The sequence below is a fragment of the Dendropsophus ebraccatus genome, chromosome 6 (genome assembly GCF_027789765.1).
Source record: "Dendropsophus ebraccatus isolate aDenEbr1 chromosome 6, aDenEbr1.pat, whole genome shotgun sequence".
NCBI lineage: Eukaryota > Metazoa > Chordata > Amphibia > Anura > Hylidae > Dendropsophus > Dendropsophus ebraccatus.
Genome location: NC_091459.1, coordinates 90,926,049 through 90,943,032, shown reverse-complemented (window position 1 = coordinate 90,943,032; position 16,984 = coordinate 90,926,049). Strand labels below are relative to the sequence as shown.

The window sequence follows — 16,984 nt, the reverse complement described above, 5'->3', positions numbered from 1 at the left end:
TTTTCCTATGTACATACATGTCTGTAATGCGTTAGGGTCCTATGGAGCAGGCTCATTATGGTCATGTTGGGGGTTGTAGTGTTTTATGTATAGCCAATAAAAGAATTGTATTATGGTCTTGTCCAGTTGAGAGACCCCCAAACCCCAGTATTTTCTGGCATATAAGACAACCCCCAACTTTTCCAGTAAAATATAGAGTTTGGGCTATACTCGCCGTATAAGACCACCCCACTTCCAAGGCACACCAAATAAAAATGAATAATAAACATCAGACAGTAGTGAGATCTGAGAGGCAGAGAAGGAGGTACAGTAATACCGGTAGGATACGAGGTCTGGCTAGATGGGTGAAAGGTGTATTTTTCGGGGCACAGCACCACTCTGCCGTGTTTTTTTTTTCCCCCATACCCCTTCATATGGTTGCCGCATATGGCAGGATGCGGATGTTTTTGAGTTCCACCCCTGGACAATGAGCTATCAGCTATTGGAGGGAAAGAACAGCATATCGGGAGAAGGAGGCAACTATTCTAAATGAAAGTATTCGCAAAAATATTTAACTTGGCGAGTCCTAGAAGTATAACTCTTATTTGTTGAGATAAGAATACCCCTTTTAAGCTATACAATTAAGTGGAAAAATGTAGCGTCTGCATATTACTTTGTTTCAATGGGCCATGCCAACCTTTTGACTATTTTCTTCAAGCTGTCCTTTAACTTTTGCCTTTGCTCATTTCACATGCTATTGACTGTTAGGTGGCACCATCTCGGTGAGCTGCAGCCTTGGGTCCATGACCTACTTTCCTCTTAAGGAATCCTCTCATAGGAATCGAAAATTACAAGTTATATCCCTCTGTAGATTTAGATGGATGTAGTAGCACACAGCTGAAAATTGAATGCACAGTTTTATCTTACTACAATATATGTGAACCGCCATGTGGTTGTCATTACCAATGTTATTTCAGTTGGGCTAAAAGGAAGTATTAGCTGCCAAAAATACACTATGGAGAAAAGTTCCCATGCATCTGATTTTTACACCACTGCATATGTCCCCCCAGTTAGTATATTCCTATCACAATATATTCAAATCTTTGTCTTTTTTAGGTAGACAATGGATGTACCAGACATGCACAGAATTTGGATATTTTCAGTCTTCAGATTCCGTTTCTCAACCATTTTCTGGTTTTCCTTTAAGGTAATGTTTTATTGTGGTTTATAATATAAATAAAAAATATGTATTGTTCTTTGCAAAGCACTTAAGATAACAACTTGCTCAGGGCCTGATTTAGAGACATGAATGGGTCAATGAATACACTGTTATAAAATGGGCATGATTTGGTAGTGTAGCCAACTTTATTTTCCATACATGTGTGTAAAAAAACATTTCTGCAGAAATCTTGAATGCTCCTTACCAAGGAAAAAAAGCTCAATATCTACAGACTAGAGACCCAAGTCGCTCTTAAAGGGACCCAGGTTGCTCTTAAAAGGACCTATTTCGCTCTTAAAGGGACCCATTTTGCTCTTAAAGGGTCATATTTCGCTCTTAAAGGGACCCGGGTCGCTCTTAAAGGGACCCGGGTCGCTCTTAAAGGTACCCAGGTATCTCTAGCGACATGGGTCTCATACCTTTTGGAGTGACTTAAGTCCCTTTAAGAGCAACATGCGTCCCGTCCGTTTAAGAGCGACTTGGATCCCTTTAAGAGCTACATGGGACCCTTTTAAGAGCGACTTGGGTCCCATCCCTTAAGAGCGACATGGCTCCCATCCCTTTAAGAGCGACTTGCGTTCCTTTAAGGGCGAGCTGGGTCCCTTTAAGAGCGATCTGGGTACTTATAATGGTAAAGATCATTGCTCGGTTACCAAGACAATCTTACTCATGTCAGTGAGACAAAATTGTTAAGGACCTTCCATATATTACATCTTCTATTGGCCAATAGTGGACATGTGACTGTGGATGTTGTGATACATGCCTGACGAGACCTTAGAGTTCCTATTGGCTGCTATATCTCAGCTATTTGCATATGTGCTGTGATTGGCTGTTAGCGGTTAGAGTGTGGCCAATTTTTGCAACGGGCCATTATTTTCTATGGGAAATTTGGGGTCTTTAAACATAAATAAAAACGACAAACGAAAAATAGATAGCACACCTCACACTGCCGAGGGCTTCGAAACGCAGTTTGAACGGAGTCTGTGCGTAAAGCGGTTCGGGCTGTATTACGCGCAGAAAAATAGCTGGAAGAAGAATACGGATTACAATATAGTGCTTTTCAAGTACTATAATGATGGCTCTATTCACTTTTAACATGGCTTATGGGAGCTGCAGAGGAGGGAATCTGCTCTTTCCTGTGTTTCCTGTGCAGTAATTTTCCCTGTGACCTCCCTGACCCCATCGCTCAGCACCATCATGAATACTCACCAGACCACAGCCACAGGAACCAGCACCAGCGAGAAGGGAGAGGAGGACCGCAGCAGTGTTGTCAGTAAGGGGAGGGGGAAACCAGCACTCTGCTCTGTACTCTGAAGAACCGATAGGAGCCAGACCAGCAAGCCCAGCAAACACAGTTCCCTGTTTCCAACCCGATATCAGGTTCAGGACCTGTGTGTGATGCTTTCGCTGCTCAGATACAGATCCTGAACCTGATTATGCTAAAGTGCATAGGTGGATTTGACAGGGACAAAGAAGGGCACATAGGTTGGCAGCCGCCCCTCTGCCCACAAACCAGGTGCATGTACAGGAACTTTACTGAGTTGGTTGGTCGCTCATCTCACATGGTGCTAAAAATTGCCCTGCATTTACACAGGGAGATGTGCGGGCGGTAAACCATTTTTAGGGCTGTTGAAAAGATGCAGTCGGCAAACAAGCGGGCGTTCTCCCACTCCTTGGCTGTTCGCTGTCACTTTTACATGGGTTGATTATTTCCCGTAATAAGTGTAAATTGGTCATTTGTATAACTTTTGGGGGGCAATACAATAATTTAATAAAATTTTTTGCCGGACTTCTCCTTTAAAGAGTCACTGTCGTATTTTTTTTTTTTTTGCAGAAATCAATAGTCCAAGCGATTTTAAGAAACTTTGTAATTGGGTTTATTAGCCAAATCTGCCATTATCTGCATGTAAAAAGCCTTTTCCCAGGTCCCCCCCTCCTTCCTCTTTTTCATCCACTCTGAAAAATCTGAAAATTGTGACTTGTTGCAGGAGTCGTACCCTGTCTGTTCTAGGGAGAGGGGAGGGGGGAGGAGGAAGGAGGGAGTTAGCCGGCAGCAGAAAGCAGATAACAGAGGATTACAGGCATGGAGCTGGGTGACAGCTGTAATCTGAGCTCAGACAGGTCACTGGTGACTGTCACAGGAGATATCCCGTGAGGGATTTGTAGATTAACTCTTTGTCCTGTTTTGGTCTTTTCTTTAGCTCTCTCCATAGGAGAACAATGAAGACAGGGGGGAGAGCTTCAAACTGCTTTTTCATGATAAAAATGCATTTTTCGGATAATAAACCCAATTACAAAGTTTCTTAAAATCGCCTGGACTATTGATTTCTGCAAAAAAAAAATTCACGACAGTGACACTTTAAGCTTTGCAGTCATGACTACTACAAAAAGCATACAGGTGCTTTGTGCAGGGCCGTTTCTAGGGCCGGGGGAGCTGGACCACCGCACGGGGCGCCCACAGCTAGGGGCACCCGTCTGCTCTCAACAGTACCCGGCCCACACCCCCTGTATCCTCAGGGCTTGCCCAGGGATCTGGAATGTAAGTTCCAGGTCCCCTGGCCAGAGCGACCTTTAGCTGTGCGTACCCATGCACAGCTAAAGGAAACACGCTGGGGCAGAGACTCGGGGGCTTCCTGGGCAGGCAGCCACTGTATGACAGGTGGCTGCCTGTACCGGAAGCCATAGAAGGCTGGAGGGACCAGAAAAGGAGCTGGGGGCATCAGGGCGAGAGGTGAGTATCTGGTAGGGGATAATGAGGAGGGGGTAGGGGGAATCCTGCACAGAGGGAGACCCAGATATGTCCCGATAAGCCCCGGCACCAAAGTTTACAGGTCACCCAGCTCTCCCAGCATCCTGTATGTCAGTGTAGCGGAGGTCACCCAGCTCTCCCAGCTCTCTGTATGTCAGTGTTATGGAGGTCACCCAGCTCTCCCAGCATCCTGTATGGCAGTGTAATGGAGGTCACACAGCTTTCCCAGCATCCTGTATGTCAGTGTAGTGGAGGTCACACAGTTTTCACATCATCCTGTATGGCAGTGTAATGGAGGTCACACAGCTTTCCCAGCATCCTTTATGTCAGTATAATGGAGGTCACACAGCATTCCCAGCATCCTGTATGGCAGTGTAATGGAGGTCACACAGCTTTCCCAGCATCCTGTATGTCAGTGTAGTGGAGGTCACACTGTTTTCCAAACATCCTGTATACCAGTGTAATGGAGGTCACACAGCTCTCCCAGCATCCTGTATGTCAGTGTAGTGGAGGTTACCCAGCTCTCCCAGCATACAGTTTGGGACCTTGTAGGTGGGGAAAAGGGAAGGAAGTTGCTGGATGCGGTGCCTGAGATGTTTGTCTGGTAGGTTTTGAAGAGATGAATCGTAGCTGCAAGAATTCATCATGGTGGTCTGGGCTGGATGGAGAGAAAAAGGGAAAGTGACACCTCAGATTAAAGAAGACGTCACCTGTGAGTCCCTGTATAATGATTTTGTATTCAGTAGAACATTATTTGGTAGGAGCGCTGCACTGCTCTATGCCGCAGTACACACTGCTTCTTCCTAATAACCCGAATTTTGCTAATAACGGGGGGGGGGGGGGGGGGGCACTTTTATCAAGATTTGCCCTGTTGCCAAACTGACCTAGAAACTGCCCTGGCTTTGTGTTGCAGAGAAGAAAATCAAACTGACACACTTTTTTTTTTTTTCAATCTACTGACCCAAGTCGAAGGATGTCTGACTCCTTGAATGTTATTCTGTATACCCTGTGCCTGCTACTGACAACAGAAATACTCAATGAAATTACATGGGATACACAATACAGCCCTATATGTCCCTCAAATTTTTGTCTCTGCAAATCTCCTTGATTTTTAAATACAGTGTCAGATTATTGAACAATTTTGTCTGTATGTTCACATTGGTTTTATGGCTGACATTTTATAACTTAATGTTTCTTTCCAGGTCTGGTCATTTCATTTACTGAGAACCTTAGGGCCCTTAGTGTAAGCGAACACTGATCTTCTAGATTGGTGCTTGCTTACTGAACTTATTACACGTCTTGATCGTGCAGCCCTTTCTTTTACACAGAAAATTACAAATCCTCCCCCCCCCCCCCCCCCCATGTTGTCCTGGTGCTTTTTCCCTGTATCTCCTGCTCAATGTAGCTGTCTCAGACACTTACTACTTACCGCCTGCTCAGCCAATCACTGGCTGAAACAGGACAGCCTTGCGGCCAGTGATTGGCTAAGCGGTCTGTCAGTTCAAATACTCTGCCAGAAGTGTCAGAGGGGGCTGTGGGGGCCATTTAAATATAACTTTATTTTACTTTACAGTGTCATCAGCTGTAGCGATGTTGAAAGACAAAGAACAACTGATGATCAGCTCTACGTCTGGTCATTATCTTTATTACATGGAGCAATAATCTGCTGAATAGGCCTAATACGCAGATTATTGTTCCATGTATTAGAGTAATGGGGTGTTTGATTAAGCTCAGGGCTCGACTGAAAGCCTTGTGGTGCTTGGTTAAAGGTGGCCATAAACCTTCAATAACAGCTGAGCCAATGTTCAGCCATCAGTTATACCTATCACAAGTACTCGCTCAATACTAATAGAGAGACAAAGCTCCAGTACATATTGTAATGTAGCATAACATATACATTTCAAAGCTTGTACTTAAAACATTACATTGTATTTGTTTTTTTCTGCAGTTACCATGTTCAGCAATGTACTGATGTCTATGGGAAAGCCTTTGGTTTACCTATGGTGGATGGTGCAGTTGGGCAAACAAATGAAAATTATGGAGGTCTCAATGTCCAAAGCAGTAGAATAATTTTTCCAAATGGCTTGATTGATCCGTGGAATGCACTGGGGATTAAGACCAATCTTAGCAGTGATCTTATCGCCTTCCCAGTGCAAGGTAATTTTTATTGTTTTTCATTTATTAAGTCACTTTTTTTTTGTAGAAAGAGGAATCTTGTATAAATCACTTTTTCCTATGCGACCATTTAGAAAGTTTACATTTAACTTGCTAGGAGCCTCAGTCAATAACTTCAATCATGTCGATAACTCTACACTATAGTATTCTATAGTACTGTAGTAAAGCCAAACCAGGGTATCTGAGATAACTTCATCTATAAGCTAAAAAAGAAAAGAAAAACTGGCTATGACAAGTGTCTCTGACTCAGTACATGTTTAGCCCACTCATTTACACTGTGCCCCCCGAATGCTTAATTTAACTTCGTGAAGGCACTGTAGGGAAACTGAAATGTTGCCCAGCTCTCTCACAAAATAAAACTGTGTAGGTCCCAGATGTGGATCTGCTGTGATCTGCCTATTTGGGGACACTTGAGGCTTGCTAAACACTGCCTTAAAATCCCGGAAAAACGCCAATAATAACATGACGTTTTTTTTTTTTTTCTTTTCCCCCAAAATGCCAGTGGCCAGATGTTAGCTAGATGCAGGGATGATTTTAGGTTTTCTGCCGCCTGAGGCAAACCCCATTGCGAAATCTCGCATGCCCACTCACCCCCCACCGGCCTTTTACATCAGCAACCCTCCCCCCCGACTTGACCCCTGCCCACCCCGGGCACTTACCAAAGCACAGATTGGAGGTGGGTAATTAGAGCTTCCGGGTGACCTCAAGAAGCGAGCCAGGCAGGACGTAGGAACATCGGTGGGCGTGGTAGGCAGCACGGGGGTGATAGTGGCAAGCTGCTGCTGCTGTCATTTTTGTTATGGTAAATTTAATCTTCCCCGTTGCTAGCATTTAAGTTATTGCCACCTGATGCGGAATACTCATTCGGCCTCATGGCAGAAGCGGCCCTGGCTGGAAGTCAATGGAAGTTTATGATATACCTTTTTTGAGGCTCTGTGGCAGTTTTTCCAAAACGCAGAACACTGAGGGTGTGGCAATTTTTCAGCAAATGGTGGCGTTTTTACTCCCATAGATTTGGAATTGTTCTGGTTGTCTCAAGAACGCCATTGCTGTGCGTATGGTGTGTGTGTTTTTTGTTTTTTTGTTTTTTTTTCCCCCCCTGTCGTCTTTGTCACTTTTCATTGTCCAGCAGCTAGGTCATGTGATGGCAGAGGGAAAAAGTTCAGTACACAAAAACGCATAAACCACAAAAAAGATCATTCACAAAAACCCAAGAAAAATGCCAGGCGTGAAGAAAAACAACAACATAAAAAACTGCAAGTGTCAGTGCCGTCTTTTTTCTTTTTTTTTCTTTTGCCTAAAAAATGCAAGACAAAAAGTGTGTGTGAGAGCACCCTTAAGAGTTGCTGTCAAGGACTGGGGCAATTTTTGAACATGAACAGTTTTATTTTGCTTCTGTGTTTTAATTTTCATTGTGGCAGTTCTGTGAGACAGGTTTTTTTGGAAAGGAGTTCTGCCTCGTGTAGGTGCTGTGTCTTAATGCATTTTATTTATATACATTTATATTTTGGCAAGTTAGTTTTCTTTTCTTTTTTTCCCTTTTTTTCTTTACAGTATACCCAGCTGTACATATAAATGATATAATTTTAGAGTACAGGGTGTGACAGTACTAAATAAGTATACACCTTCCTATTTAACAAAGTTTATATATCACTTGTTGTTTTTTGTTGTTTCATTTGCCCTGGATTTCAGACTAATGCCTTACAAAGAAAAGAGTGAAATTCGTGGTCATTGGCCCAAACAGGCACACAGGGCATGCTAAATAATATGATGACGTAGAAATTGATCCAGGTAGTAACTTTCTGTATGTAGTGTATTATAGCAATATTCTCAGGTTTTTGGTTTCTTGTTCCAGATGCAGCGCACTGTGCAGACATGTATCCGGCCCGCCCAGAGGAGCCTCCTGCCTTACCTGCAGTAAGAAGACAGATATTGGATTATCTTACAGCATGGTTACAGTTATAAACCATATAGAGGGGATCTGTGGTTTATACTTTGCTGTTCAGTCTGTTATGCCGGTGAAGTCAATGTAAGAAAATTTTTGTTTGCCTCAAATTGATGATCTGAATAGCAAACTACAACATACAACATGCCCTGCCAAACTTTTCCATGCTGGGAGCTGTAGTTTGCCTCCATCCGGAGAGCCACAGGTTGCCTTAGATAATACAGACTATCACGGTATTGGAATGTCTGGAACATTCTGGAGACCAAGCAGATGGCTTTCAAATTTTTGATAATTTCTGTGTCAATATGACCACACAGCTTGTGGCTTTATTTCACTGTTTGTATAAACTCCTTGGTTTTTGATCCTGGCGCAAATCTTGTTTAGTTAGGGCTCCAATAAACTTGCTATTTATTTTTGCAAAATAACTTGTTGTGTTTTTCCATCCTCTGAATATCCATGTAGTGTTATTTTATGGTCCTCTCCATCCTTAGTAGGCGGAATAAATATTCTATCATCTGCATCTCAGGGAAGGAAGTTACTAAATTTGCTATACACAGATGAATCCTGTAACCATGGCTGCACTCTCCTTCCCCTGCCCCATAGAAGTCCAATAGGGTCTCAACACTCAGACCATATCTTGTAATTTCTTGATTTACCGAAAGTTTTTTCGTCTTGTGTTACAGCAAAGAATCTGTAAAATTTATAAAATTTTGTGAACGTATATACCAAACATTACGTGAACACAGATTTTTTTATATATTTTTTTGGACATACACCAATACACAGCAAATACTAATATCTAAAGTCGAATGACTTTGGAAAATATGTTTCCTTATACCTTTCAATCTTCACTTCTCTACACATAATAAACTGTGTAGAATTCTTTACAGAATGGTTTGTTTTTTATGAGATCATATGGACAATACTGAATATATTAACCTCTTGATGTCATGACAGAATGGTGCAGGCAGATATCCACAGAGGACCTTCACTGTATAATGGCTCTCTAGTTGTGTAAGCACTACCATAGTGCCTGCACAATCAAGTTCAGGACTGTGGCTTTAATACACCACCAAAATCCAGCTCTAACAATGGTGATGGGAGGACTCTCTCTTATTTAACAGCTTATATGCCGCACACTATCACATTGTTTTGTGGCATACAAGAGGAAAGGAAAGATTCCCTTTGCTACTTTCCTGAGTTATCATTGTGCGATAGATCTGGGTCTTGTGTCTGTAACTTCAGTCTGTCTGAGACAAAAATGTGTCTGACAGAGAGCAGCCAATCACAGTTTAGCGCTTTTTTTTTTTTTTTTTGTCTGGGTAAATCTGGGTTACAGACCGCAGTTGCACAACTCCTTTTTATGAGAGCTTTTTTTGTTCTGTTTTAGGGACATGGTGATATTTATTACTAGCTTTGTGACACAAGTCACATTTCGGGCATTTTGTTACTTATGCACCACTTTCAAAATAGTGGCTATTACTTGGCTTGGGTGGGTAGGGCTTCTTATGACAATCTCGATTAAAAATTGATGTCAGAAATTGACATAAAGCCATATAGCTTGATTTCAGTGTATGAGGTGCGGGCAGTCAGAGATGAACCACATTTATTAAAGGAGTTATCTTAGACATGTCGCTTTCTTCAAGAAACAGATTCACTCTTATCCTTAGTTGAGGTGTAGTTTTTGCAGTTCCATTGAAGCGAATGGAACTGATCTGTAGTAACACACACAGCCCGAGGACAGGGGTGGTGCTGTTTTTGCAAGAAAGTAGCTGTGCTTTTTCTAATCCTAGATAACTCCCATAGGTGATGTTCCCACAACGTACTAAAGGTCGCAAAAAACGGCCGTTGTTAAACAAAGGTTGGAAATAATCAAGTACATTATTTCCGGGCATTGTTTAACATAGCCTAATGTGAAGTGTGCTACAGTAAGATGCATCAAATTTATTAAGAGTGGTGTATAAACCGTTCATGCAGTACATTTTTCTGGTTACAGTAGTTCTTTGTTAGTAAACCAGACTTGGAGGAGAATATAGTATTTTTATTAGGCTATTAAGCATGCTTTTCTGAGGATTTCAGGAAGCTTCTGAGAAGCAAGCTACAGTTCCCTTTTATGTACAATATTATGGCCGTCCTTTTTGAAAGTTTATGAGTAAGTATACCTTTCTGAAAATAAATTACCTATGTATTTGTTTACGGCCCCTTGTCAGCCTTATATCAGGAAGCTGAAAATGAAAAATCTACAAGCGAAGCCTAGAAGATGTCTTAAGTAACAATCCATTGGAGTGAAATGTGACTCCCAATACATCAGCAGCTGTGTTTCTTGCTGAGGCTCCATCATGGTGTTGTGTGAAATGAATTTATGAACTGATGATGAATAGGCAGTGCTGAAAGCCTTGAATTCACTACCCACCTGGGCTAATTAGACAAATTTATGACTGCCATAAAGTGTACGGCAGCAATGTGTCTTTCCTGGTGTATTAGTTGTGTCTCTTTCCAGGTTTCGCTATCTATCTGCACAGAATAAATGAGCAATGCAGTAATTTGTGATACCTTTTTATTGGCCTTGACAGCTATAAATACACTTTTATAGAGACGTATGGTGCTTTGTCCTTTTTCTACGGCGCAGAGAGGTCTTTCCACATCTGTTCTGATTCTACAGATTCAAAAGTTCTAATTTTCTAATATATTGGAGGACATATCGGTGGGACTTCATTAGGACAACATGGGAACACCTGCTATTGGGACTTCATGATTAACCCCTTAACGACATCGGGCGTAAACTTACGCCCTCGCGCCCTGGTACTTGGCGCATCAGGGCGTAAATTTACGCCCGATGTTTCCCCGATCGCTGCGTGTTCACACACAGCGGTCGGGGAAGATGGCCTGCTATAAATCATAGCAGGACATCTTAGCTTCACGGCACGGGGGGTGGTTAACACCCCCCGTGCTTACGATCGCCGCTATAGGCTGATCAATTCAGATCAGCCAATAGCGGCGATCGGAACCTTTCCGGGTCATCGGCGACCCGATGACCCGGAAAAAAATGGCGGTCGGTGCTGTCCGAGGACGGCACCGACCGCCATTACTGTAAAAAGTAATGGTGATCGCCGTGCCACCGGCCCGATCGCCGTGAACGGCCGGCCGGTACCGGCCGGCCATTCACGGCGATCGGGCCGGTGGCACGGCGATCAGAGTCCCACAATATAGTAAATACCTGCCCTGGACCCCTCAGCTAGGCAGCCGAGGGGTCCAGAGCAGGTATTTGTACATTACTCACCTGTCCCGGGCTCCTGATCGGCGTCTTCCGGGTTCGCGGCATCCTCGTCTTCGTTCGGGTCTTCGGCTTCTTCCGTGACGTCACGTTCGGCTTCTCTCGGCTATTTTCGGCTCCAGCGTCGGCTCTTTTCGTATTTTGCGCTCTGCTGCCCTCTAGCGGCTGATATGTGTAATACACTTATCAGCAGCTACAGGGATGTTCAGAATTTTTTATTTTTTTTTTTCAAATTTTTTTTTTTCTATTTTCCGCACCCTATCGCCGCTGAGTGTTGATCAGCATCGCACGAAAGTGCGCTGCTAATCAGCAACTCCTCCTTTTTGGCGTAGGGTGTTTTTTTTCTATATTCTACTGCCACGGTCTGCTTATAAGTGCCGCACATAAGTGCGGCATTTATCAGCAACTCCTTTGTTGGCGTAGGTTTTTTTTTTATACTTACTGTAAAAAAACACGTAAAAAACACTACATTACACCACACTACATTGAATAAAGTTTGACACTACACCACTACATACCCCATATACTAATCCCCGTATAAAGATGGCCCCCTGGGTGTTTTCGGCGTCAGAGGGATACGTTATTATTACCTCCGACACCGAAACAGCCAGTGAGGATGAATGGGGGGTCCTTCGTTCCTCCATTCATCCTCATCATCCTCATCCTCCAGTGACGTGTCTGGGGGTAGTGTAGCGTACGCTGCCCCCCAGACACATCTTTTCCGCCAGTACCGTCCCAATAAGAGATGACGGTATGGAGTGAAATTCTACAAACTCTGTGAGCGTACCTTAGGGTACACTTACAGATTTCGGGTACGTGCACACTGCGGAATGGCGAAGGATAACCCTTCGTGCATTCCACAGCTGGCACCCGCCGGCGGACTGATGCAGGCATGTGTCTCCACCCGTGTCATAGAATCCATTCTATGCACGGGCGGATTCCATCGTCCATCCAAAGAATGAACACGTTGGACGGAGAGCGGAATCCGCCCGTGCATAGAATGGAGTCTATGACACGCGTGGAGACGCGCGCCTGCATCAGTCCGCCGGTGGGTGCCAGCTGTGGAATGCACGAAGGGTTATCTGTCGCGATTCCGCAGTGTGCACGTACCCTTAGAGTGTATGTAGGAAGGGACACCCGAATCCAGCCCCCAGATGCCCCCCCATCCTCGGAGTTAGTGGGAAGATCGTCCGGGAACTGATCTTCCCACTGCTGGATAAAGGTCACCATCTGTACGGGGATAACTTTTATACCAGCACCCCCTCCTCTGGTCTCTCGCTGCCCTGTAGCTTGCGGCACGATCCGAACATATCAGAAGTAGTAATAGCGCCCTAATATTTAGCAGCCATGGAGCGGACCCAGCACTTCTGGATATGAAGGACCCCGCATCGCACCAGGGCAACATTTTCCAGGTGACGTCCCCCACACTGGAGAAAGGGAGACCCCAGAAGAAGTGCAGAGTGTGGTGTAACAGGGGGATCAGGAAGGACAACATTTTCCAGTGTGACGCCTGTCCTGATCACCCCGGCCTCTGCATACTGGATCGCTTCAAGGTGCACCACACGTCATTGGGGTTCTACATTATCTAAATTCTGTCCCTTATTCCTATTTCAGGGGTCACGTTGATCCAGGGATTATTCTGATCGCCATTATGGAGTCGGGAAGGAATTTTTCCCCTGTGATGAGGCTACTGTCGTCTGCCTTACGAGGGTTTTTTTTTTGCCTTCCTCTGGATCAACACAGGTTGAATTTGATGGACACCTGTCATTTTCAACCTTATAAACTAATAATTGGCCTAATACCCCCAAAATAAATTAGAATTGTCCCTTTTCCCCAGCTAAATAGGTATGGCCGCCATTCCCATTAGAGGATGCCATGATGCAATTACAAAGCCTCTGTGCGGCCAGGACAGTAGAAACCCCCCACAAGTGACCCCATTCTGGAAACTACACCCCATAAGGAATCTAAGAAGGGGGGCAGCGGGGATATGGCCCCCTGGTGACGGCCACATTTGGGACGTGAAAATGAAAAAAATTGTATTTTTTATTTTCTCGGCACATGTTCTACGTAAGTGCCCGTCACCAGTGGGGTCCATATGCTCACTGCACCCCTTGTTGGATTCCTTATGGGGTGTAGTTTCCAGAATGGGGTCACTTGTCGGGGGTTTCTACTGTCCTGGCAGCACAGGAGCTTTGTAATTGCGACATGGCCTCCATCCTCCATTCCAGCCTCTAAATGGCGCTCTGTCCCTTTGGTGACTTGCCCTGTGCCCATATGGCACATTATGTCCACATGTGGGGTATTTTCGTACTCAGGGGAAATTACCCTACACGTTTTGTGTTCATTTTCTTTTTTAACCCCTTGTGGAAATGGAAAAAAATCAAGGCTAGACCAACATTTAGTGTAATTTTTGTAAAATTTTTACTCTAAATCATTAATCTTGTCATGTTTTTTCATTTTCACAAGGGGTTAAAAGATAAAAAAAACATTTAATGTGTAGCGCAATTTCCCCCGAGTCCGTAAATACCCCACATGTGGACATAAAGCGCCATGCGGGTGCAGGGCAAGCCTCCGAAGGGAACGAGCACCATTTCGTTTTTGAAGGCTGGATTTGGCTGGATTGGATTTCGAGGGGCCATGTTGCATTCAAAAGGCCTCTGTGTTGCCAAGACAGTTGAAACCCCCCACAAGTGACCCCATTATGGAAACTACACCCCTCAGGGAATGTAACAAGGGGTGTAGTGAGCATATTGACCCCACTGGTGACGGGCACAAATGTGGAACAATGTGGCGTGAAAATGAAATATTACATTTTTTACACTATAATGTTGGTTTAGCCTTGAATTTATCATTTTCACAAGGGGTTAAAAGAGAAAAAAACACACAATATGTGTAGAGCAATTTCCCCCGAGTCCGTAAATACCCCACATGTGGACATAAAGCGCCATGTGGGCGCAGGGCAAGCCTCCGAAGGGAAGGAGCGCCATTTGGATTTTGGAGGTTGGATTTGGCTAGAATGGATGATGAACGCCATGTCACATTTACAGAGCCCTCCTGCTGCCAAAACACTGGAAACCCCCCACAAGTGACCCCATTCTGGAAACTGCACCCCTCAAGGAATCTAACAAGGGGTGCAGTGAGGATATGGACCCCTTGATGACGGGCACATTTGTGCCATGAAAGTGAAAAAATGAAATTTTTCCCTTTCACGTCACATTGTTCCACATTTGTGCCCGTCACCAATGGGGTCCATATCCTCACTGCACCCCTTGTTAGATTCCTTGAGGGGTGTAGTTTCCAGAATGGAATCACTTGTGGGGGGTTTCCAGTGTTTTGGCAGCACGAGGGCTCTGTAAATGCGACATGGCCCTTGAAATCATTTTCAGTGAAATTCAGCTTCCAAAAGCCAATTGGCGCTCCTTCCCTTTGGAGGCTCGTCCTGCGCCCCCTTGGCACTCTATCGCCACATGTGGGGTATTTCTGTACTCGGGAGAAACTGCGCTACACATTTTTTGTCTTTTTTTGCCTCTTATCCCTTTAAGAAAATGAAAAATTGAAGGCTAGAACAACGTTTTAGTGTAAAAAATAAATTTTTCTTTTTTCACGCCATATTGTTCGGAAAATCTGTGAAGCACCTGTGGGGTCCAGATGCTCACCGCACCCCTTGTTACATTCCTTGAGGGGTGTAGTTTTCTAAATGGTGTCCCTTTAGGGGTGTTTTTTAGGTTTTGACACCCCAGAGCCTCTGCCAACCTGAAGTGGTACAGTCAAAAATGACCAAATATAACGGAGGCGTTGAAATTCACTAGGCGCTCCCTTATATCTGAGGCTTGTGGTTGCGTCAAATAGCGCAATAGGGCCACATATGGGGTATTTCTATAAACTGCAGAAACGGGGCAATAATTATTGGGGTGCATTTCTCTGGTAATAGGTTTATAATTATGAAAAATATTGGATTACAATAAAATCTCTGCACAGAAAATTAAAATTTTCAAATTCCTTACACACTTGGCTTTTATTTCTGTGACTCCCCTAAAGGGTTTAAACACTTTCTGGATGTGCTTTTGCAGAGTTTGGGGGGTGCAGTTTCTGAAATGGGGTGCTTTGTGGGGCTTTCTAACATACAGGCCCCTCAAATACACTTTAAACCTGAACAGGTCCCTAAAAATATCTGATTTTGAAATTTTACTGAAAATTTGGAAATTTGCTGCTAATGTTTTAAGCTTCCTATCGTCTAAAAAAAATGAAAGATAGTTTAATAAATGCCGCCAACATAAAGTAGACATGTTGCTAATGCTATTTAATATATAATTTATGTGGTATAACCACTTTCTGTATACGCAAAAAAGTTTCAAAGTTGGAAAAATGCATTTTTTCACATTTTTTTACCTTATTTGGGTTTTTTTCATAAAGATTTGTTATGAGTATCGACTCCAATTTACCAGAAATGTAAAGTACAATATGTCACGAGAAAACAATCTCAGAATCAGCCGGATAGGTAAAAGCATCCCGAAGTTATTAATGACTAAAGTGACACTGGTCATATTCATAAAATTTGTCTCTGTCATTAAGGCCATTTCAGGCTCTGTCCTTAAGGGGTTAAAGCTATTTAATATTGTATATTTTCATTTGTATTGATATTCTTTTACTTATATTTCTGGTACAATGTATTACATCTGTTATTTGACTATTTTTCTATTCATTGGATAATAGTTTTTACAACCAATCACTGCTTTTTTGTGGTTACTTACATTGTTGTTTTAACTGGTGAAACATATTTCACTTGTTAATGCTTGACTAGGGGTATTGCTGAGTTCCTTCTGGCTGCCCACCAACCCCCACTTTACCTTTTTTTTACACAGACTTTCACCAACACCAGATTAGCGTTGGAATAGAACGGCCACAACAGCCTTTTATTAAAGTGCTTGAAAACAGAACAATAAATAACACATCAACAAGTCTCAAACATTATCAAAATATCAAATTAACTGAAATATTATCTAACAAATAAAGCCAGGGAGGTCTGGCAGGGCGCCCTCAAGGCAGTACCAACCAAACTAACATTTTCCTCACTCCACCGTTCCCAGGGACCTATCCTGAAGGGAACAACACAACTCAATACTTCACACTTTGTTATCACCAGGTAACAATTGTAAGAAGGGAAGCCATCCCTATGATGGGTCCCCCATTTTCAGGTCCATTTTAAGTGCCCTGCAAGACCTCCCTATGCAGGCTGTCATGACAATCAGGAACAAAAAGACCCACACCCAACCCACCATCGCAAAACCTCGCTTTGCTACATAAGGGCGGGCGGGCTGAAGCTGGTCCGGCGTGCAAATGAAGATTCACGTGCTCCTCTTCCTGTTCTGAACTCCGGCTCCTCCTCTGGTAAGAGACTGTAACCAATCCCGTCCCTCACTAAGATCCCTGAACTTGGCTTGACCCCTTCCCCTCACACCTGCTCCTCTTCACTCCACCACTTACTTAACCCTTTCCTTGCCTACAGTCCCAGCTAAACCCAGTCATGCTGGGCCTCCGCTATACTGCACCCGCTCCGTGCCCTTCCTATGTTACCATTATGGAATCATAGCTCTAAAAGGAGGCAGTATTGTAATATAGATAGACACTGATACTGATCATGAT

At 43.7% G+C, this 16,984-nt stretch overlaps 1 protein-coding gene across 1 annotated transcript in view; it reads left to right on the top strand.

The window, feature by feature from the left end:
- LOC138795792 (putative serine protease K12H4.7) overlaps positions 1–8,492 on the top strand; it is a 32,668-nt gene extending 24,176 nt beyond the window's left edge. Inside the window, exons 7-9 of the mRNA XM_069975362.1 lie at positions 1,096–1,186; positions 5,896–6,104; positions 7,978–8,492. Coding sequence (XP_069831463.1) covers positions 1,096–1,186; positions 5,896–6,104; positions 7,978–8,087 — 410 coding nt within the window. The 3' untranslated portion in view covers positions 8,088–8,492. The remainder of the gene's footprint in view (positions 1–1,095; positions 1,187–5,895; positions 6,105–7,977) is intronic.
- Positions 8,493–16,984: the final 8,492 nt, after the last annotated feature.